The sequence below is a fragment of the Theobroma cacao genome, chromosome 8 (assembly GCF_053813885.1).
Source record: "Theobroma cacao isolate CCN51 chromosome 8, ASM5381388v1, whole genome shotgun sequence".
NCBI lineage: Eukaryota > Viridiplantae > Streptophyta > Magnoliopsida > Malvales > Malvaceae > Theobroma > Theobroma cacao.
In genome coordinates, this window is record NC_142646.1 from 9,181,609 (window position 1) to 9,204,273 (window position 22,665).

A 22,665-nucleotide genomic window follows, 5' to 3' on the forward strand; every position below is an offset into this window, starting at 1 on the left:
TTTAAGGTCTTTGCCATCCACAAATCTATGATCCGTATATATGAAACTTTATGTAAAAATTCATTTCACAGAAATATTACTTATAGAGCAGAGGCGGAGGGGAGGGGGGCTAATTTAGCTTCATATTTTTTAAATTTTATAATTTCTTCTTTATAAAACTTTTAAAGCTTTTCTAATATATTTTTATTTTTTGAAAATTTTATAATTTTATCTTAATAATAATTTTTTATTTGATGAGATGTCCACGACAATTAATTTTAATAAGACTAAAATAAAACCTATTGCAATAGAATTAATCTCAAACCTCACTTTTCTAAAACTTCACAACCATCACCTTTTGTTCTCTTTTCTTTTTACCAAATACTGTAAAAATAAAAAAATTTTTTTTTTTTTACTCTTTTACATGTTAGCATTCTCTGTGCAAGAAATCTCTAGTCAGTAACTCAATTTTCATATCATCATATTTGATAAATTTGATTTATTTACTTATTTTATTTTTAATATTTTCAACTTTAAATTTTTTTATTTAATAATTTTTATTTGTGATTTTGATTTAGGATTTACTGTCTAAACCATTTTTTGTTGAAGGTAACAAAACACGAATTTGGTTAAGCGCCTAAAGTTAGTTATTACTTATTTATTTAGAAATTACTTGATTGCTTTCTTACAAATTCTTTGTGTTTTTTTTTTTTTTTTGCTTAGATTCTTATGAACAATTAAGTTTTTTATTTGGAATTGCTTCTTTATTGAATTGTTTATTGATATTGTATTTAAATTTTGTGATTAATTTTAGGGAATTGCTTCCCTATTGAATTGTTTATTGATAGCCTTAATATTTTTTAGGAGATTACTTCCCATTTAAATTTTTGCTATTATATTTGTTCATTTTTGTTTGTTGTTAAGTTTATCTAGAAATTGAGATTATTATCATTATTAAATTATTTATGATTATGCTAGTTAATTATTTTAAATAAATTATTAACATTGATTTTTTTGAATAATTTTTAGAATTTATTTATATAATTTTCATATGAATTTTTTTCAACTAAGTTGCTTTATATTTTTGTCAAACATTGAACTTATAAACATTATCTTTAACTTTTCGTCCCTTCAAACGTGAAATTTGGACTCCACCACTATTATAAAGTATATGTTGCTGAGAATTTATGGAGTCCAACTCCATGCTACTTCACCAATAATTTGTAATACCAATTGTGAATATTTATGTAGCATTAGGGTAGTGCCACAATCTCAAGCATTTACTATATGATTGGAATTAAGACATTTTTTCTAGCGAAGAAAGTTTTAGAGAATTAATTTTCTCATTTTGAAATGGAAATCATTAAAAATCCAATTTTTTTTTTTTAAAAAAAAGAGTACAAAAGACTGCTGATATCCATTATTTTGATACTGGCAGGGCAGAAAGTTGGATGTTTTCAATCATAAGTCTTCTTTAGATAGAAGAATATAAGGTTGAGAAGCCCTCAGCCCTTAACTTGAGAAGTTGAACTAGCATTAGTGTTTGGGGGGCTTGGAAAGCAAACATTTCTTCAAAAGGTTTGAGAAGAGTGAAAAAGGGAAATTTCCATATATCTTGCTTTTTGTTGGGGTGGTACCATTGGAAAAGGGTTGTAGCACTCTTTATATTTCTAGGGACCTCCCATAGATAATTTGTGTTATGCAAGTTGCTGTAACTACCAAAAATAATCTGCAACCTGGAATTCATAGGATGATTGAGAATAGCATGAACTCCTTTTTCCTTTTTCCCCTCCCTGGTACTCAAAATGATACAGACATAAATAGCTTGACTTGTTTTTAGTTTCTTTTTTTTTTTGAAGTGAGTAATTAATTATATTAAGTTAAGTTTCTTATTTATTTATATATGTTATAATATATTCCTTGAATTTTTTACTTTTATACAATCTGAACTTAGGAATTGCAATTCATAAAGAAACACAAAATTTTCACCACAATAAGTTCAAGACTTGGGATCTTCAAGCAGGAAATATGGATACTGTTGCCTATATTTAAAGGTCTCCTTGCTAATTCTTTGTTTTCTTTTAAATTCTTTTGTTATGGTAATGTTGGTTTAGATGGTTGTTGATCCAAAAATCTAAAATTAAATGGTGTTAAGGTACCATTGGGATAGTAGAGGTTGACTCTTCAATGAGAAAATAAGCTCATAATAACATTTGGAAAGGCAATTTTTTTTTCTGGGAATTATATATATCTGCAGCTTGACAGTTACACTTTCTGTTGGTTGTTATTCTGTCATAGACCACGCCGGGGGGAAGCAAGCCACTTTTTCTTCATAGATGCCCCAGTTTATAATTATTTTAATTGAGTTTATTAATTAATTATTTGCAATCATATTCATAAATCTAAAGATATTTCCTCCATATTTATTCATTCAGTTTTCACTTCTTTATTTCATTAAAAATAATTATTTGTGTTTTTTATTTTCCCTATTGTTTATTCACTCGGGTAAGCAACTAACTCGATATGGATATAGCTTATTGGCTAGGCATCTCAAAAGAACTAAAGAACCTGTTTTCCAACTTTAATTAAGCTGTTCTATTTTTTTAATTATGTATTTAATTAATCACTATTATTAAACATTTATGTAAGCAATGATTCAACTAATGGATATGGTTGAACATTTTATATTAATTTTCTCTTACGTCATTCCAATCAAAGCTTATAGGTTAATATATATATATATATATATAGCTTGCAGACCTGATATTTAAAACCCTGCTTGTAGAAATGGAATCCTTCAAGAATATTTGAAGCTTATTTCACTCAATAGTAAAAGATCAATATTTTGATTATGTAAATATTTAAAACGTTCTAATAGGCTCTAGTGCTGGTGCGTGAGGGAACAAATCTTATTGAGCAGTGCTTTGCCTAAACTCTAAGGAAATCTTAAGTTCTTGTTTCTCTTAGGTTACTCTTTTTTTCCTTGTTTCTCTTAGGTTACAAGTGATGAAATTTTCTGATAAAGGTTATTGAATAATTCACCCACCTCTTCTGTATTCCTTAATTTTTCTGAAAATAATGATCAAACACATTCATGCCTAGAGATCTCATCTTAGATAGACTTCATCAATGATTCAATAGTAATGTACAAGATGTCTTTTACATTTTCTTTTTCTTTTTTTTTGCTTTTTATACATTCAATTAAGGCTCAAGAGGAATGCGGAGTTTAATCTTGTATTTTTTTTTTTTGAAAAATGAATGTATATATTCAACAACCAATTTGTCATTTCAAATTTTTTTTTTTTGTTTAGAAGAAGACTTTTCGTGGTATAATAACTTGATTTGGACATGAGAAATTTGGACAATTACATAAAACAATTGACGGTAAAGTCTCTAACTGCATCGCAAAAAATAATTTGCAGTTCACTGCGCCTAGAACAAAAACTGGGCATTGATCAATCAAAAAATAAAAACTTCCATCAATAAAAGGTATATAAAATAGGTCAAGTTTGAGTTCTATGAACAAGCAAACCTTTTTTTATTCTTCTTATTGAAGAAAGATGAATTTCTTAAATCAAAGAATATATATATATATCTATAACCATTTATTGAACCAAATCCAGATGCAACAAGTTCTGCCTCTTATGCATAAAGAAAATTGGAACCAATATGCATTAGTGTCAGAAAGTCAACAAGTGAGTGTGGCATCCTTGGATTGCAAATGTAACAGTACAACAAAGGACATATTCCCAGAAGTCAACAACATTCTACGACAAACATTACTTATAATAGTGCATTTTTATTCCACCACGGAATCTTTTGTCCAACATCAGCGGTGGAAATTAAATTCAACAATATTATCAGCGTAATATTGTTGGTGAAGTGTTGCATTTTAATTTTGTCAAATATTGTTACCAACTGAGATATTAAGAGTAGAATATTGTAACCTAACAATGCCGAATGGTTTTGGTTCTTAATTATATCCAGATGAAGTATTTTATATTTTATATTTTGGTTAAATTATACAATTAGTTTTTATATTTTATTAAAACAGTAAATTTATTTTTTGTATAATAATTTGTAAAAATTGAATATTTATATTTTTTAAAATTAATAATATCACTTCAATATATTAAAAAATTTCCATCATCTATACCGATACAATGTTTGGTTATTTTGATATGACATTTTTTATGTGATATTGAATTTGACAATATGATGATAATGATGGGACATTTCATGAATAATGTAACAGTAATGTCGATATGGTTTGACCAATTACTAATATGGATTTTATAAGTGTGGATATAAAATTTCTGGGGTGAGTTAATAGTTTTAAATAGGATTAGAAAAGAAACAAATCAAAATTACGAATAGATTTTTAAAATTTAGAAAAAGAGTGTTGTGACATAGAGAAAAATTAAATTTTTATGCACCCAAGTATTTTGTTCATCGGTTTGTGCATTATCCTCCTGTCTAAAGAGTAGGATTCAAATCTTTTTTCTATTAATTATAAAAAAAATACTCCATAATTTAAAAGAGTGAAAAAAATATTGTGAAATAGATAAAAAAAATCACGTCATCATTAAAAGATCATCATATTCATTGTCACATTAATAAGAAATATGTTAATATGAATAACAAAAAAAATTTAATATTGTTAATAATTAGATTGACATTGTTAATTTTAAAAAATTATCAAAATTTAATTTTTACAAATTATTGTGAAAAAACTAAATCACCTACTTTACCAAAATATAAAAATTAATTGCATAATTTATTATAAGCTTCAAATCCTATCTTCCTGTTAGCTAATTGATCCTACTTTTTGCTCAATCCTTCACTATTTGGTAAGGCTTGAAATTTGATTCAAGTTATGAACTCAGCCTTTAAAAAAAAAAAAAAAAACTCATCAATTGTATTGAATTTAGTGGCACCTTCATTCACACGATAATCAAACTATTACAGGTGTAGTCTTCATATATAGATACATTGAAAATGTCTGCCAAATTTTGAATTTAATTTTTATATTATACGAAAATATTGTATTTGATCTTTTATTATAATTTCTACAAATTTAGTTTTTATATTTTACAATATTATTAATATTAGTTTAATCATCGATAAAAAAACATTTTTGTTCATGAAGATGCATCCATCTTTTTGGCAGCTTTGAATTGACCCATTGAAGACTGAGGCAGAGAGAAGTGAGAGAAAAAGAACGACCGTCGGATCTGGTGCAGTGACCAGATAGGTGGTCATGGCTGCAAATTTTGATTTTTTTTCTTTTTCTTTTTTTTTTTTGAGTTGTTATATGATGTTGAATAAGGAAAATAAGAAAAGTGAAAAATAGGAGGAATAGTTAAAACTTGAAAAGCTCCATGTTGCATTTATTAAATTGTAGAAAATTCCAAAAAAAAAAGAGAAAAAAAAAATAAAACATAGACAGAATCCATAATATGCTCATTCTTCTAGAAGTAATGCTTACGAAATTACCATAGTAATTAACTAGTACGAAAACCAAGGTGTTTCACTTCATCAGGTCGTTATCAAATTATTTTTGCATTCTACTAATTATTATACTATCAAAATTACTCACCATTTTGCATTTGGCCTTAGGTCATAATCAGTAGACTTTACCTGCCTAGGCTGAGAAGAGGTTTAGGCAGTCTCATTATAGCCAAGAAGGGCTTGTGTCATTTTCTTTTAGGAAAAATGAGGAGACTTTGTGTTCGATATGTTTAAGGATTTATATCGTCATATCAAATGTTATTTTTTGATAGAAGTAAATTAAGCTAGTTACGAATTTAATATAAACATTATAATTTTTAAAAAATTTAATTATATAAAAAATAAATATAATTCTATTTCTTTTTTAATTTAATTTCAATCAATCTGTCAAGACTTTTTATTTCATGAAGTACTCACAAAAGATTAAAAATCAATTTTTAGGATTAAAATGGCAAGACTTGCTTTGCCAACTTTGAATGGATCAAACATAGTTTATAATTAAGATACATCCATAGTTGAAGTGAGAATTAGGCTAGTAATCATGAATGAATTGAAAATATTCATTCTTCACATAATCATGGTAGATTTCCGAAATTCTTTCTTGGATTTTACGTAGGCTTGAAGTTCAAAGTTGGAGAAGCAGAACCAGCCAACCCAAAAAATCGAGAAAGAATGAAGAAATACAACAATGGAGAAGTAGAATCTTGATTGCCGAACAAAATCAGGGCAAAGGTTGAACCATTTATCTGCTGTACAGACACCTCATGGTTCATGAGCTGAGGTTGCTTCGCAGCCAGGCCAATCAACTTTCACATTGTATGTAAGTAAAGAAATAAAAGATAATTTGGAGATCGGGTGAGAGGGTGTTTGGAGAGAAATAAAAATATTTTTAGAATAAAGTAAAACTTTATAACAAAAATTATATATTATCAGTATATTAAATATAAACTCTATTTCTAAAGTGATTTTTTTTTTTTTGTGTAAGATTAACAGGGAACAAGTCTGCAGATATTAATTAATAGTAAACTGTCATCAATCAAGAACTTTTGTAGCTAGCTGGTACATTAGCTATCAAGTGGAATGTTTATCTTCCTAAAACCTGGGTTGAAAACTGATTTATAATTTAATCACAAAAAGTAGATGAGAATGCTTGACATATGGCAGGTGTGAAAATGCAATGGATACCTTTTGAGATCAAATAAATTAACAATAATCAAAAGAAAACAGTTAGAAAATGACACCCTTCTTCAATTGGAGCACCTTAAATCCTCCCCCACCCCCAAAACCTTAAACATCAACCCACAAAAAAAAAAAAAAAAAGAAAATTTTCAGTGAGGATCCAAATTCTTTTTGTGGCAAAGAAAAAAAGTCCAAATTAATTTGCATCATACATATATGACAGCTATTCCAAGAACTTGGATTAAGATATAAACATATAGGAGTTAAAATAAAAATAATTACATATATGGTTTCTGAAGATGTGTATCACAAAGCTCAAAGTGTGAATGCGATAAGATTCTTTGAGGGCAATAACCCCCACAATAGTTTAGATAACAATATATATATACATAGGGAGAGAGAGGGAGAGAGAGAGAGAGTACAATACAGGCTGCGCCTGTATTAATTAGAAGATAAAATAAGCCACTTGATGATGTAAAATAATTAGTGTGAGTCCTTTTCTTTTAAGAATCTTAATAACCATTCAAGTGGTGTTAGGTTGATTAATTAAGGTGTTAACATGCTGACAACATTTGTTTGCTTTTTGTATTCACTTGTAGTACTTCTTCCGTGTAAGATCAGGCAATAGTTGCTCATAGTTTATGAGAAGTATTTTCGATACATGACAAATCATATATTGCTACTTCACCGTTAAAAGAAAGGTGTTGTGTGCTTGAATGCCTCGAGGAATCCACTAAGCAACTATCCGCTCATAAATCTATCACTCCATCTATATATATATATATATATATATATAAGTCCAATATTTACCTTAATGATTTAGCCCTGATCTTCCTCTCTGGATAATCGTATTTCTCTTTCAAGTAACCTTTATTTTAAGGGTGGCTTTCACTCTAGCCGCAAGTAACCCTTTACTCTTCTTCCTTGTGATGGCTAACCCTTTTCACCTTTTCTTCATTGTGGTTCTCACTCTAACCAAGCAAAACTTTAAATATGTGACTTAGAATCTCATTTAAACCCAAAAATTTAAATTATCATGTCATGAATCCATTACTATATATATGTCCTTTTAATAATTTTTTTTTAAATGTGAGATTTAAGAACATAATAAAAGGGTGCATGATATTCTAATCTTACTCATCGAGTTATCATTTATAAATCAAGCAACCATATTAATGTCTCCATTTATATATTCCTACAAATTATGCTATTAGATTCGTATAGGAAAATTAATTTAAGAATCAATGCTACTTATGTTATTTTAAGCAAAAACTTTTCACATATTCTAAGAGAGCATCCAAGATTATATTTGCAACTTGTGTTTGTAATCATTCCTTGTTGGTAAAAACTATTTAAAAAATCTCAACTTAAAAAAAATTGAAATAAAACAATTTGTTAAGATGACATTATCACAAAACTCTGGTGCTAATTACAACAAATAAAAGTTGACGGGGACAAGATTTAAATTTTGAAGGAATTACTTGTTGAAGATGTTTAAAGTTTATATTGGGTATGGTTTGTATCTAGAACCAAACTTGTAACATCACTTGATTTGGGCATGAAATAAGATTATTTATTTTTAATACATCTTATCTTATGGAAGGGGAATTAAAATGGTAATATTTACTTTTGCTAAAAAAATAATTTTTTTTTGCTTGAGAAAAAAACGAAGGTAATTATGAGTAGCACAACCTCCAAGACGGTCTTAAGGGACTGTCTGTCAGGGCTTTACGAGCCCGTATATAATGGGTTTCATGTCGCACACAGACAAGATTACCCAAAAATTATACATTGGGCTAATTCTCGCCTGCCCAACCTAGCTGGATTAACCCATGTTTTCATTTCGCACAAAGACAAGATTACCCTTGTCATGTACCCAAGATGACAGCTTTAACTTTTATATTCTTTTCAGTGTCAGTTTAGCTTCCTTGCCGTTAGAGCAGATTTCTATAACAAAAAAAAAAAAAAAAAAGCAATGGCGGTTGCTGTTGGTGGAGCTGTATCAGCAACCACAACAGGCGTACGTTTACTGTCTGTCTCGCGCAGTTTAGCATCTATCCAGGCTTCATCATTTGTAACGGCGTTGTCATCTTCGAAGTTGGGTTTGTGGCCGGTGCGGATAAGGAACAATGAACCCGACAGAAAAAAGCTGTTTGTTATACGAGCTGCAAGAGCTGAGTCCGAAGGCGTTTCCCTTGGTTTCAGGGCTCCCAATTTCCAGGTTTCTTTTTTTTTTATCGAAACATAAACATTTTACACGTTGAAAACATTAATCTTTTTGCCTGTATTTTATTACTATTATTTTAATTCCTTTGGAGGGCAGTTGCCAGAGCCTTTAACTGGGAAGATTTGGACTTTGGAAGATTTTGAATCATATCCTGCTTTATTGGTAATAACTCATATTTTTCTTGCAATGTTTTCTTTTTTTTTTTTTTATTTATGTTTTGGTCTTTTCGTTTCTTTCTTTTGTTGGACGGGTGCAAAAAGAATCCGTGTTTTATTCTCTAATTACGCCCTTGTTCTGGATTATTTGGAATCTATTGAGCTTCCATTAAAGGTAGTTGAAGTATGTTTCTTTTATGAAATTTGTAAAAGTAAGGCATTCTAAGTTTTGGGATATTCAATGTTACCATTTTTCAATAGCATAAGATATGAAATTCCTGTTTGTTTTCTTATAAGATAGTGAAAGTATTGAGTTTTAGAAAAATTTAAGGTGAATCATTAGGAGAAAGGTGCATTGGATTTGATTAATTCATAAATTGGGGTATTGTTAAACTGAGGTAAGAGTTGAAATGATTGAAAATGGGGTGACTGTCAGGTGGAATGTATATTATTTGTCTCATCGTTCTTTATTTATACAGCAATGGCTCAGTTTATGATGTGTTATGCTTTATTTGAAGAAGGATTGTGTCAGTGCCATATCACTATGCTTGTCACAAGATGAGAGTAAGCGCATAATTAGAACTGAGGTTTTTGACAAGGGAAAGCAAAGACAAAATAAGGGTTCAAACTAGAAAGGGGCATTGCTTATTTTTCTAAAAGAGATGATTTGTTCCAATTGGAAAATGCAAGGATTTATTAGTATTAGTTTAAGACCTAGTGGCATCACTGGTTTTAAAAGGAAACTGATTGTGACAGGAATTATCGTTGAACAAATGACCAATATCATGGTTATGATATCGTTGCATCAACATCATTGGTGTTGGCATTTTGATTTGGTGTTCAAAATAATTGTGACTCAGCCAATTATTCAAGAATGTTAAATTTCCAGAATGTAAAATCTCCAAATAGTTACCTTTGCAAGAAGGTTATATCTCGCTGCCTGGGGTCTCTTTTTTGTTAAAACCCAGGCTTTATTGTACTTGCTATTTCTTTCACTTAATATATTTTATGGTGATTGAGAAAAAAAAAAAAAAAAGAGCTCCAAATAGTCATTGCAACAAGCACCTGTTCTTTCAGTTTCAGGTGCTGACTCATGGATGGCAGTTTGACAATGATGCTATGGTTGGATTTAGGTTTGTTAATTTGCATAGGAAAATTACTACATTGGCTTTTTGTAACAATCCAGAAGGATAAAAAGGTATTTTTGGAGGTTTTTTTTTAAATCGATTTGAATGTCTGCCTGTATCTGCTGCTTAGGAATAGCTGGAGTTCTTTTGGTCCACTTAATTGAATCTGTGAACTATGTGGCAAGGGCATATTCCAAGGTGGAACCTTAATTGCTGATTTTGACACAAGGCAAAAGTGTAAATGTCATGGGGCTTGTAAACAGTGCATTTATAAATAAACATCACGTAGTGGATTGTCCAGAGTAGTCCTTCAACATCCCTGCTCAACTCTGTTTTTTTTTTTTCACGTGTCTTAATGTACAACCATCTATTCTACACCTTTCACTATATTTAGCACCCTTTTACATGGAAGTACAACCATATATTCTCATGTTTGTTGAATCTAGTATCTCTTAATGAGGCAGACGTAGTAAATGAAAGAGGGCTACACTTTTCCCATGGACAATGCCAATTTCATACAAGTAGGAAAGGTTGTAGGCAAATATTTGTCCCAGTTAAAACTTGAACAAACCAAAATTTACTAGTATCATATATTTTTTAACTTGGCTTGTATATACCCCTGTGTGAAGTGCATCCTTCATATTTGATGTAAAGAAGCACGAGCAGTTATACTAGCTAAACTAATGGGATATTCTGAAAATCTGACAGTAAACGTCATAGTTTTGTTGAGTTATCTAGAGTTGAATGATTATGATTACACATATATATATTGATTGTGAGTTTGAACCAACATAGCAAATGGACTTGGTTTATGGTGCCACTTACAGATAGGTTCAGGAAAGTTTGAACCACTTAACAGAATGAAATATTTTTTAAAACATAAATAATAATAAGTATTACACTATCATTTTCAAAATAATTAATAATTATAACAATAAGATGCCACAATGAGCTTCTTGATTCTTGAGGATTAACTGCATTTGTTTTCTTTATATTGACATGTATTTATCATAAGATTTATTGTAACCATGTTGTTTTGCAGGTTATGTTTGTATGCAACCACTGCCCATTTGTTAAGCACCTTAAGAAGGATATTGTGAAGCTTTCAAATTTCTATATGAAGGTAGCTAAGTCTTCTTCCTCTTGCTGGGCTTTGCATCCTGCTTCATTTCCTGTTAGCAAAAGGAACTTTGAAAAGATAAATGACAGTACAAGATTAAAATTACAATATATATTGCACTCTGTTACAGAAAGGGCTTGCAGTTGTTGCAATATCTTCGAATTCTGTAGCCACTCACCCTCAGGTTCCACTTATCCCCTAATTTGAGAATAAAGCTGCTTTGAGGCTGTCGTATGGTTTCTCTGAATGAACTGTTGTTCACAGGATGGGCCACAATTTATGGCAGAAGAGGCGAAACTATATAATTATCCTTTCCCTTACCTATATGATGAGGTATGCCATTGCTACCCTTTGTTCTCTCTGTAATTGTTTTGTATAAAAATAGTATAAAAAAATGAAACATTATTAGAATATGCCTCTTATCTTTACCTCGAAAACTATGCTTCTTCCATTGTTATAAAATTCGCAGTTTGTTTAAATTTCAACGTTATTATAGATTTAAGATTGCTGAATTTGCCTGTTATTTCATTGCCATTTTTTGTTTTCTTTTATAATCTCAAGCACATTTTTTGTAGTTTATTGTTCATGCCATGTATAGACATGCAATCACAAAATGTCCTGCCTAAATTGGTACTGGTGTAGTTAAAATTTTGATCTTCCCTAGGATTTTCAGTAGGTTTAAGCACTGTTCAGACTGCGGGATTCTAAGACTATACAAACTTAAAAAGCAACTTCAAATATTATAAGTAGACACTAATTAGGTCTGAAAATTGTAAAATACAAACCTTGATTAGTTTTAGCGTACAGATAACTGTAGCTGTACTGGAAGTAGTAACACAAATGGTCTTGTTTTAACTGATGTAGCTTAAAAAATATTACAGTTATTTCATTGCAACAATAGTGAATCAGATATAAAATTGGTTAAATGAGAGAAACTTTGGCATCCCTTTACAACAAAATAAAGGGTAAAATACCCCCATCTCTTAAGTTTTAATTGAAATTCCAAATGGGTCCATTAGTCTTCAAAATGGGTATTCTGCCCCAAAAAGATATCTTTTGCCAGACAAATAGGTCTAGCCGTTAGTCAACCATTAGTGTTTCCATTAGTTTGATGGCGTGGTAATATTGAAATGACAATTTTACTCTCTATTAATTTTAAAAATTATTATTATTAATTTTAAAAAAAATAGGAGAGCATCGATTGGTGCTCCCTTATCCATTTCAAAAACTAATGGACCTGCCTGGAATTTCGATTAAAACTTAAGGGTGTGGGGGTATTTTATCCTAAAATAAAACATGTCAATTGAGACCACAAGGAATATGAAAACTTTAGGACTGCAAGAATATGACTAAGAAAATAAGACAGAAAGCGTACTACAAAAGAATACTTTAAAATCTCTTTTCTGTTTCCACAATTATCTGGCATGTTAACATGATTAAGGAGATATTAAATATCTTAATATCTTTTTCTTTCTTATTCGAGCTTTAAATCTGGCACATTTCTCTGAGGTGTACTTATCTGTCTTTTGATTACTCAAGCATCTGAATAACATTAGTTTGCTTCATAATTGATTTTCTCCTTAAAAGTTTTGTATCGATTAAGTTAAATATGTTTAACTGCAGACTCAAGATGTTGCAAGAGATTTTGGAGCAGTTTGTACACCAGAATTTTTTCTATTTAAAAAGGTGACCACAATCTGTGTAACTCATTTTATCTTCTCACAAAAATGCACAAATTGTTGGTTTTGCTCTTGATTACCTTTACAGGCAACCAGCGCTAAGCAGGTTGGCTATGATAAGTAGGCAGTCTGCCATGCCATGAAGATTTGAATGTTAGAAAATTTGTGATTAATCAGAACATGATCTACTTAGAAGACTCTGTGCGGTGGGATTAAGACTTGGAGTCATGTAAAAGTATTTTGAGAATAATAATAACAATAACTTGCTAACTTCTTCCTTTTTAACAGGCTGGCAGGAGGCCATTTGAGCTGGTATATCATGGGCAATTTGATGATTCACGGCCAAGTAATAATGTTCCTGTTACTGGAAGGTTGGCTTTTGTAATTTTAAGCTTAAATATGTAATTAACAATTTAACTCCCCTCTCCTCCTGTTGCATTACTAATCAATCTGCTTGTTTAATGATTTCTAGGGACTTAAGCCTTGCTATAGATCGTGTTCTTAGTGGCCAACCAGTACCATCATTTCAGAAACCAAGGTGCGCTCTTCCTTTAGTACTTCCATTTTTTTTTAATTTTATCTTTTAACAGTTTGACTTGACGTGTTACACACTAAAAGTCATTATTTCCCATTTGCTAATAGTGTTGGATGCAGCATAAAGTGGCACCCATTAAAAAGCTCGTAGTGTGCAACAATTTTATTCAGTTATCTAAAGAACATAATCTGTGAGTGTACATTTGCTAAGAGAAGTGGCATTTCCTTTTAGTGCAAATAGATAATACTGGAGTGCAACTTATTTTTCTTGTCATAAAGTTCCATGAACCAACAGGTTCCTTTCTTTGGAATCCTGAAAGCACAGTGGATATGAAAAGATTCAACATGTAATTGTAATCTGACTTGTAATTTTGTATATAGGAATTGCTCTACATATGGATTAAAAGCTGTTACAAAGTTTACTGGTTACTGGTGTCAGGCTTATCATTGTTGGCATGCAATATCACTTGCAGTTAAATTCTTGGCTACTCTTATCCCTTAAGAATCGTGGATTTATCAGACAGCATTCTCTAGTTTTGCATTCATACTTCTGGGAGACATTGAAAGAAGTGCAAGAGTAAGATTAACCAACAGTCTGACAATTTAATCATTTTCTTTGCAAAAAGCTCTTTGGAACAGCAGATAAGATATGCAAATATGGTAGGTAATCGTAGTTTTTTTTGTTTTGGTGCAAAAATTGACTGGTGCAGTGAGATGGGTTTGACAATTAGTCATTATAGTATGGTGCTTTGCTACTGACAACTATGAAATCTTCCCTTCACATCCTCATTCATCCTACCATGGTGCCAAATTAAATGTTATATCTTCACTGTTACAACTTCCCTACCATGCAAATACTGCAAGATAAATGTATAAACACAGGCAAGAATGTAAGCATGTTGACATATGGTAGCTCAGGCATGGGCAGTTTATTTTTTTACAAGTCTCTACCATACTAAAACCTAAGCCTACAGTTAATGTCTCTGGACATATTTATGCATCTTCTTACAGCGACTGCTAAGCATTTGCATTAGAAATGCCACAAATTTCGAATGACTAATTTGGTTGTTGGTGTAGTTTTCAACTAGAGTTAAGTTGCATATTCTTTTTGGTACATTGTGAAGTTGCTTATTTTACAAAATGGAAGTGTGCTCTGGCTACCATATATATTACCACTGTTAATCTGTCATAATCGATATGTTTCAGATTGATTATGTCTTGTTTATTAGAGTACATCCTAAGTGTCTTGTAATGTTTGTTGAATGATTAATGGGGCCCTACCACACTCTTAGATGAAACTCGAACCAAAAAGGCAGTTATCCCCTTCTAATTAAGTTGATTCCTTCTTGTTCATGGGTCAGTTCTATGATTTGCTTGCTTGTTTATATCATGTTTCTGGGATGAGCTGGAATACGTTAAACTCCAGGATCATAAAAAATTTGAACCTCAGATTTCCTGAGACAGTTGAACTTTTCACACTTGGCTTCTACGTAAAATAGAAAAAGGAAATCTGTTCGCTTGCTTGTTGTCATTTGATTTAAATCCAAAGAAATCCTGTATAAACAATAATTGGCCAATTGAAAGAAAAAAAGATGAGCAAAATGCTCAAATTTGTTATTTCTTGCTTGAAAATAAGAAGATAAAGTAATGTATGGCTGAACCTAGATGGGCTGTCTGCAAATAATAGTATTTTAATATTTCGGTTAATAAGGTTCAGATTGCTTGTAAGAAAAAGTTCCATAAAACGTAAGACTTTTGTCATTGGTTGCTTGCGTTCTTAGCCACTAGAGATTGATATGGTAGCATAAGCCATCTGTGGGCCTAAGATAGCTTGAAGTCACATGACTAGGAGCAATGCACCCTTTCAAGAACATGGAGCTTTAAGGTCTCTGTATCTTCACTGAAACAGATGTTGGGTAAGCTTGTGAGAGATGGTGGTCCTTTTGCAGCTCCATAATTTCATGTTCTATCTGGCTCATGCCAACCAAGATTGTGTCACTACCCTTAGCTTTTCAATGGCCAGCTCCCCAAGGACAACCCAATGGGCTTGAAAGCTAAAGCCTTCCCCTATTGGTCCCCTACTTGAAAACTCTATCTGATGAGCAGTCATGTTGCTTGATTTTTTTGTACTGTAGCACTTTTAATTATTGTTTACTTTCCGTGATCTATGCCATTTGATTGTTGAGGTGACGGTTGATGACATTTTGGTCTCGAAAATATACAGTAGATGACAGTGATAATATTGAAAGATTTTAAGCTTCGGTATAAATATATTATCCTGTCATTTGGAATATAGGTACCCAGCTTGATGGCATTTGGATCTTCTTTATGCTGGGTCACCTGCATATCTTAGCAGTTGTAAATGTTCCTACTTTGGGGAAACAGATGAAAAATAGTTGGTCCGATTATAAAGTGCCATTATTCCTGTTCCATGTTTTGTATCTTCTTGGGGCTTAGTCTATGAGGACAACCGCCCCACATGTTTCGCAGGAAACGAAGGATTCCATCTGGGTTCATGTAAAGCTAGGTACTCCCCCCCTAAAGAGAAAGCAGGAGAGGAAAGGGGTATATTACAAGTGAGTGAAAAGCTCGTCGTCTCTTCTATTCTGTCAAAGCTCATGCCTTTTCCTCAAGATCATCGTCTTTGGTCGATGCATCAGGTTGTCCGTTTCTTTGATTGTCGTGAGCAACTGACGTGCATTTTTTATGCAGCAAAGATAAACTCACCTTCTCCTCTTTGCTTTTCGAGAGAATATATATGAGAATACTGAGAAATGCATTCAAATTAATGAAGCAGCCGTTGAGTTAACGGTAAAGTAGATAGAGAGCCCTAGTTGTGCTACATATTATGAGACCTATACAAATGACGGTTACAAAAAATACCAATGAACTAATGCACAAAGATTGGAGACTGGCAACTAAGAAGGTGAACTAATCAGAGGCTCAGATGATCTAGAGAAACTAGAGCAATGAACTGCAGCCTCCGGGTTGTTTGCTATTCCTTTTCCGAGGAGATTTGGTTTCTCATAATCCTCATTCTCGTGCCTGATCTCTTTCAACATTGCTGTTACATCTTTCATAGTGGGACGTTCCTCGGGACATGGATTGACACATAGGAGAGCCACCCCGAGCACTTGAAGCATCTCTTGGATTTGTGTACTTGATCTTATGAGGAGCAGCTGGTCAAGAATGGTTGTGAAGTCTTTTTTCCTTTCTCGAATTTCCGTGTTAATCCAAGTAATAATGTGGACACCATCTGGAATCTGGTTATCGGTCGGTTCCATTCCTGTTAAAACCTCTAGGAGCACCACGCCAAAGCTGTACACATCACTCTTCTCTGTGATCCTCATGCTGTATCCATACTCTGCAAATTGTCATAATGCCAGGATTAACAATCTACAGGAATACAGGATGGAAATAGGAACATGTCCCAGAAGATTTCAAAATCTGGAAGATTACGAAGCTAGGAACATGTTAGTAGTAAAATGATAGAAAGACATGACTTCTGTTTCATGCTATAAACTAATCCATATGATAGATATCTCATTAAGAAATATATATATCTTCTGAAAAATAAGTCACTTATTCTTTCTGATATCCGTTGCAAAGAAATTTGAAAACAAAATGTAGGTTTATAGGAAGAAATCATGGGAGATTTGTCGCATAATGGGTTGTTGAATAACCTGATTGTACTCACCAGGAGCGATGTACCCGTAAGAACCTGCAACTATGTTGGCAGCTCTCGGACTTTCTGAAGCATCAACTAGCTTTGCCAGACCAAAGTCCGCCAAGAAAGGTTCAAACTGTGGTCCCACCAAGATGTTATTGGCTTTGATATCACGATGAACTATTGGTGGAATACAATCATGATGAAGATAAGCTAAACCTTGAGCAGCTCCCAGTATGATCTTATATCTTGCATCCCAGTCCAAGAATACCCTGTTCTCATGCAGTAATCCAGCCAAACTTCCATTACTGATGTAATCAAACAAGAGTAATCTAGTTTTTCCATTATCACAGCATCCCAGTAGCCTCACTATATTTTTATGCCTTATTGACCCAAGAGTCTGAACTTCTGCAGAAAACAAATCCCTCTCGGGAAACTCACCCTTTTTTATTGGCCATAGCTTCTTCACTGCAACAACCTGCTTCGTGGGTGTCTCAACACGATAAACCATGCCCGAACAACCCTTTCCAACGATGTTTGAATCAGACAGACTCGTCAAAATATCATTCACCGAGAAGTTAAGCTTTTGGAATGGGGTAAAATGCCAGTCCAAAAAATCATCTTCATTTTTGGCTCCATGAACTCTGATAAACAAAAACACAGCAACAATGACTACTACAATAGTTACAGCTACACTGAAAAGAGTGCGCATGATGAGATTTCTGGTTGATTTTTTGCCATGGGGATTTCCACTCAAGTGGCACTCGCTTCTGTTAATGCAGAGTTCTTGATTGCCAGAAAATGCGGCGGAGGGGAGATCATGGAATAACTTAGTATCTGGAAGGATACCTGAAAAATTATTGTATGAGACATCCAAAGAAACAAGATTGTCAAGACCACCTAGTACCCTCAGGCTCCCAGTTAGCATGTTGTGAGAGAGGTCTAAGTTGGCCAGTTTTGAGAGATTCGAAAAGCTTTCTGGAATAGGTCCTGTTAAAGCATTCCAACTCAAGTTGAAGAGTATATCCAGTCCTTGCAATCGACCAATCTCTTCTGGGATAGAACCAGCAATTTTATTTCTGCTAATGTCCAACAACTGCAAATCCTTACAATTTCCTAGTGACTTTGGGATAAAACCTGTTATGTAGTTTCCACTGATTACCATTTTGTTTAAGGATGTGAGCTTCCCCAAATTCTGAGGAATGGTGCCTCCTATATTGTTCATTGAAAGGTCGAGGACGTTAAGACCAGCAAGAAATTCAAAAGACGCTGGAATTGTACCTTGGAGCTTATTTCCGCGCAAATCTACCATTTCTAAACGAGTGCAGTTGCCAATGTCAGGAGGAATTTCTCCAGTAAATTGATTTTCTGACAATTCAAGAAAGCTCAAACTGTGTAAAAGCCCAATTCCTGATGGAATATGACCGCTAAAGCTGTTTGATCCCAGCCTTAAACGGGTCAAGCTGGTGCAATTACCAATATTTTGTGGAATTTCATCTGAAAGTCTGTTTGATATCAACAACAATTGGGTCAAGTTCTTCAAATTGAACAGAGAACTCGGAACAGAACCAGTAAGGAAATTGTGGGAAAGATCCAAATGTTGAAGTTTCTCACAGTTGGCTAGCTCAGTTGGTATGCTTCCATGAAGCTGATTCTGCCAGGCAAAGAACTGAGAAAGCTCCTTTAGTTGTCCAATGGCTGGTGGAATCTCGCCGGAAAATCTGTTGTTATCTAATTCCAGTTGCTTTAGGCTCGAAAAGTTGCCAGCAAAAGGAGGTATCTTACCAGAAATGTTGTTCCCAGACAAAAGAAGCTCCTCCAATGCAACTAAATTGGCAAGAGACAAAGGAACTTTACCACTTAGATAATTCAATGAGAAATCAATGACAGCCATACCCGAACAGTTGCCCAGAGATTCTGGAATTCTCCCGCTTAGCTGGTTCTGCCACAGTAACACCCTCTTGAGATTTTTCAATAAACCCAGTTCTTCGGGAATCTGACCAGAAAGTTGGTTTCCATAAAGAAACAAGTCCTCTAAAGCTGAAGAATTACCAATTTCTGGTGGGATGTGACCATTAAGATTGCTTGTATAGATTGAAAGAGTTTTGAGATTCTTCAGTTCCCCTATACTACTTGGAAGTTGCCCTGAAATAGCAGTATCTGCTAGACCAAGAAAAGAAAGTTGTTTGCAATTTGATATCTGCATTGGGATTTCACCCTGGATACCTGAGTTCCCACCTGCCCGGAAAATCTGCAGAGCCACCAATTTTCCTATTTCTGTAGGAATCTTTCCAGAAAGATGGTTATCAAACAGTTCAAGCTGCTGAAGCTTTGAACAGTTTCCAATTTCCGTTGGAATCCCACCATGTAAAAAGTTTGTATTCAGAGACAATGACTGCAAGTCAGCTAACTTTCCAATCTCAGCTGGGATATTTCCTGTGAAAGCATTAAAACTAAGGTTCAGGGTGACCAGTGATGACAAGTTTCCTATCGAAGGTGGAATTTCTCCAGTGAGATTTCCATGTGAAAGGACCAGAGTAGTAAGATGCTGAAAATAAAGGATCTGGGTGGGAAAACTGTTACTGAGATTGATGGAGGTTATTGTGATTTCACTAACAAATCCATCACTACATTTTATGTAATCCCATCTGCATGGATTCTGGTGGGACGGATTCCATGAAGAGAAGAAAGCAGCAGATGAAGAAGAATTGAATGTTGAAAGCCATGAAAGCAAAGAGAGGCCTTCTTGGTTCAAGGCAGAGATGGCTGGAAGCAAAGAGATGTTGAGAAACAAGAGAATAATAGTGATAGCATTGTTTGACATGATGAGGCTAGTATTCTACTACTGTTCTATCTCGTCCAGTTATAGATAGCAAAGTCAGTTTCCAATTTCCTTTTGAGCCTCCCTCTTATCACCAAGAGTGGGATCTTGAAATGAAATGCCCCCACTTCTATCCAAAATTACTGAAAACAATGTGACATCTTTACTTTAACCTTAAAAAAAATCCTCTACACGGTTTTCATAAATCACATGCATTGGTTGTGCTGAAGTGACTGAGATTGGAGGGACAGATCAGTTTATGGTTTCTAATGCACTGATGCACCAACACAATATGGATATAAGCAACTTAGATTATAGTTTTTTCATCTACATGATTGGGGTTGTAAAAAAGCTTTTTTCCTTTTTGAGTCATTGTGCAACTTTACTGCCGTTTTCCTCTGTTAAGTACATGGAACTTCTCTATTCAGAATTGTTTTTGTGGTCTACTTTATATCCTAGAAATTGGAAAATAACAGGTTCTGCTGAAGTATTTTACGATGGCTCTGTACCACTATGAGTCTTTTACAAATGGAAAACTTCAACAATAAGGACCCTGTGTCTATCTTTGGATTTTTTTTTTGGATAAGATTAAGTACTTGACAATGCTTAAACTCAAATTGAAGACCATTTATCAGATTAAGTAACCTGGATAAAATGACTTTACAAACATGAGATAAAAAGATTTAAAGATTCTAGACATGAAAAAGATGGTGTAGCTTGTATTTCAAGCACTAGTGGCCAAGACATGTAGTCAATACAGATGAAGAGACTCGCAAAAAGAAACAAAAACAAAAAAGAAAAGAAATTGACTTTGATAGAAATTCAGAATTAATTGGACATGCTTTTCTTTAGTGGTATTTGTACTGTAAATGTTTCTTTCAGTACTGAGTGTATATCTATATGACAAAGTGATTGATAGTTACTTGTAACTTTCCAAACACTCTCAAACAAAGATTGCTCATCTTTTTTAGTTGAGTTGCATGGCAGTCCTTGAGGTGTGAAAATGACAAAACAACACCAAAGAAATAATAATAATAATAAAAAAAGAGGTGGACACCACAACTCTTATTTTTGCTGTCATTTGAGAACCGGTAAGGCTTCAAAATCAGTTTTGCATTCGATAGAAAAAGTTCTTAGCAACAAAGTAAGCCAACGATCTTCGAAAGGATTGGACAGTGGCTATACCCCAGCCCCTTTCCCATGCATGAACCTTCCCACAAAGGGCAAAACCACTACAATATGATGCCAAATTTGGCCATTTTGTAAAACCTTCTTATACACAGCATTTTCATTTTGGCACTTTGCCGTCATTATATATACTTGAAAAAAACTCTAAAACTTTTTGCATAGACAACCTGTAATGGAATTTTTATAACTTTACATGACTCAATCACAAGCCTCTGTCTCTCTTCCTTTTTTCTTTTTTTTTTTTTAATTTATTTAAGCTATTTCTTCTGGAGCTTTATGAAAGACTTAAGAACTTCATTCTACCTAATTAAAATGATGGCAAATGGTTGTCGAAAAAGTTAAGGTTGATTGTCTGCCTGGGACATGTAACAAGATAATTAATTTGGCGCTATTTATTTTAACTCATGCTTTCCTGCCTGATTTTGCAAGGTTCATTAGCCTTTCATTCACCAGCATTCTGTCATCAAATTGGGAAGTCAATTTCCATGACAGTAAAATCGACTGAATAATTCGGATTAAAATCATTCTTACAAGTTGAATATGTAATAACTTTCACAATATTTATGATGTCACTATTCTATTCGTTTTGTTTTGGAAATGTCCTGTTTAATTCGAGGTTTTAGACTAAATAGAATCTTTCTACTTTTATTTAATTGTGTTCGTATTTGACGTTGAGACGTTGCGAGGACATCATTTTTCACGAGGTTAGAAACCCCATTAAGGTGCAAAATGGCCAAACTCCCACCTTAGTTGATCGAACCATTGCTCTTTTGAAAAAGAATCTGGAAGGAATAAGTACTGCTTATTCAAGAAAATATTCTTTACCCCATTAAAGTGTAAAATGACCAAACTCGCACCTTGGTTGTTCGAACCATTGCTTGTTTGAAAAGAATCTAGAGGGAATCAGTACTTTTTATTTAAGAAAATATTCTTTATTCATTCTCAACTTGATACTTAACACATAACCCACTAAGGCTTTATATAATTATTTCTAAAAAGAAAGCTTTCTTATTTTCCCATGTGGGACTACAAATAAAATAAAATTATTATTTTATTTTATAATTTTTATGTGGGACCTAAATAATAATAATATAATAATATAAGCCTATATCATTCTCCTCAGATTGGAGACAAATCGCCTTTATGATCCATGTCTTTTTCGTGTTTCTCATAATAAAGAGAAAGATCAGCTATGTTGAAGGAAGAAGAAACTTTATATCCTCCAAAAAGTTGAATTTTACAAGAATTCTCATTAATACGTTCCAAGATTCGAAATGATCCATCAACTTGAGGAGATAATTTTGCATGAGACTTAGGAAAATGATCTTTTTTTAAGTGAATCCACATTAAGTCTCCTTCTTTAAAACTAGTTGGCTTTTTGTGCTTGTTGTCTTGCATTTGGTATTTGGAAATTTGATGAATAATCTTCTTTCGGACTTCTCCATAGAGCTTTTTGATATGCTTAGCATGTTCATAAG

The 22,665-nt window shown here is 33.0% G+C and overlaps 2 protein-coding genes across 4 annotated transcripts; one reads left to right on the forward strand and one right to left on the reverse strand.

The window, feature by feature from the left end:
- The first annotated feature begins 8,581 nt into the window (after positions 1 to 8,581).
- Positions 8,582 to 13,940, forward strand: LOC18592555 (Thioredoxin superfamily protein). 3 transcript variants are annotated; one of them, XM_088808779.1, is made up of 11 exons: positions 8,582 to 8,890; positions 8,993 to 9,059; positions 9,897 to 9,976; positions 10,114 to 10,134; positions 11,221 to 11,301; positions 11,429 to 11,482; positions 11,563 to 11,631; positions 12,922 to 12,984; positions 13,266 to 13,348; positions 13,450 to 13,515; positions 13,620 to 13,940. In XM_088808779.1, the coding sequence occupies exons 1-11, from the start codon at positions 8,645 to 8,647 to the stop codon at positions 13,660 to 13,662; spliced, it is 873 nt and encodes a 290-aa protein (XP_088664905.1). In that variant the 5' UTR covers positions 8,582 to 8,644; the 3' UTR covers positions 13,663 to 13,940. The 3 variants fall into 3 exon arrangements, with proteins under 3 accessions (XP_088664905.1, XP_007019424.3, XP_007019422.3); XM_007019360.3 differs by lacking the exons at positions 9,897 to 9,976; positions 10,114 to 10,134 and having other exon boundaries at positions 8,584 to 8,890; positions 8,993 to 9,058; XM_007019362.3 differs by lacking the exons at positions 8,993 to 9,059; positions 9,897 to 9,976; positions 10,114 to 10,134 and having other exon boundaries at positions 8,583 to 8,890.
- A 2,328-nt stretch (positions 13,941 to 16,268) lies between these two features.
- On the reverse strand, positions 16,269 to 20,090 carry LOC18592556 (uncharacterized). The gene is made up of 2 exons (XM_018126337.2): positions 17,209 to 20,090; positions 16,269 to 16,875 (listed from the first exon to the last, which is right to left on the reverse strand). The coding sequence occupies exons 1-2, from the start codon at positions 20,000 to 20,002 to the stop codon at positions 16,430 to 16,432; spliced, it is 3,240 nt and encodes a 1,079-aa protein (XP_017981826.2). The 5' UTR covers positions 20,003 to 20,090; the 3' UTR covers positions 16,269 to 16,429.
- Between the last annotated feature and the right edge of the window lie 2,575 nt (positions 20,091 to 22,665).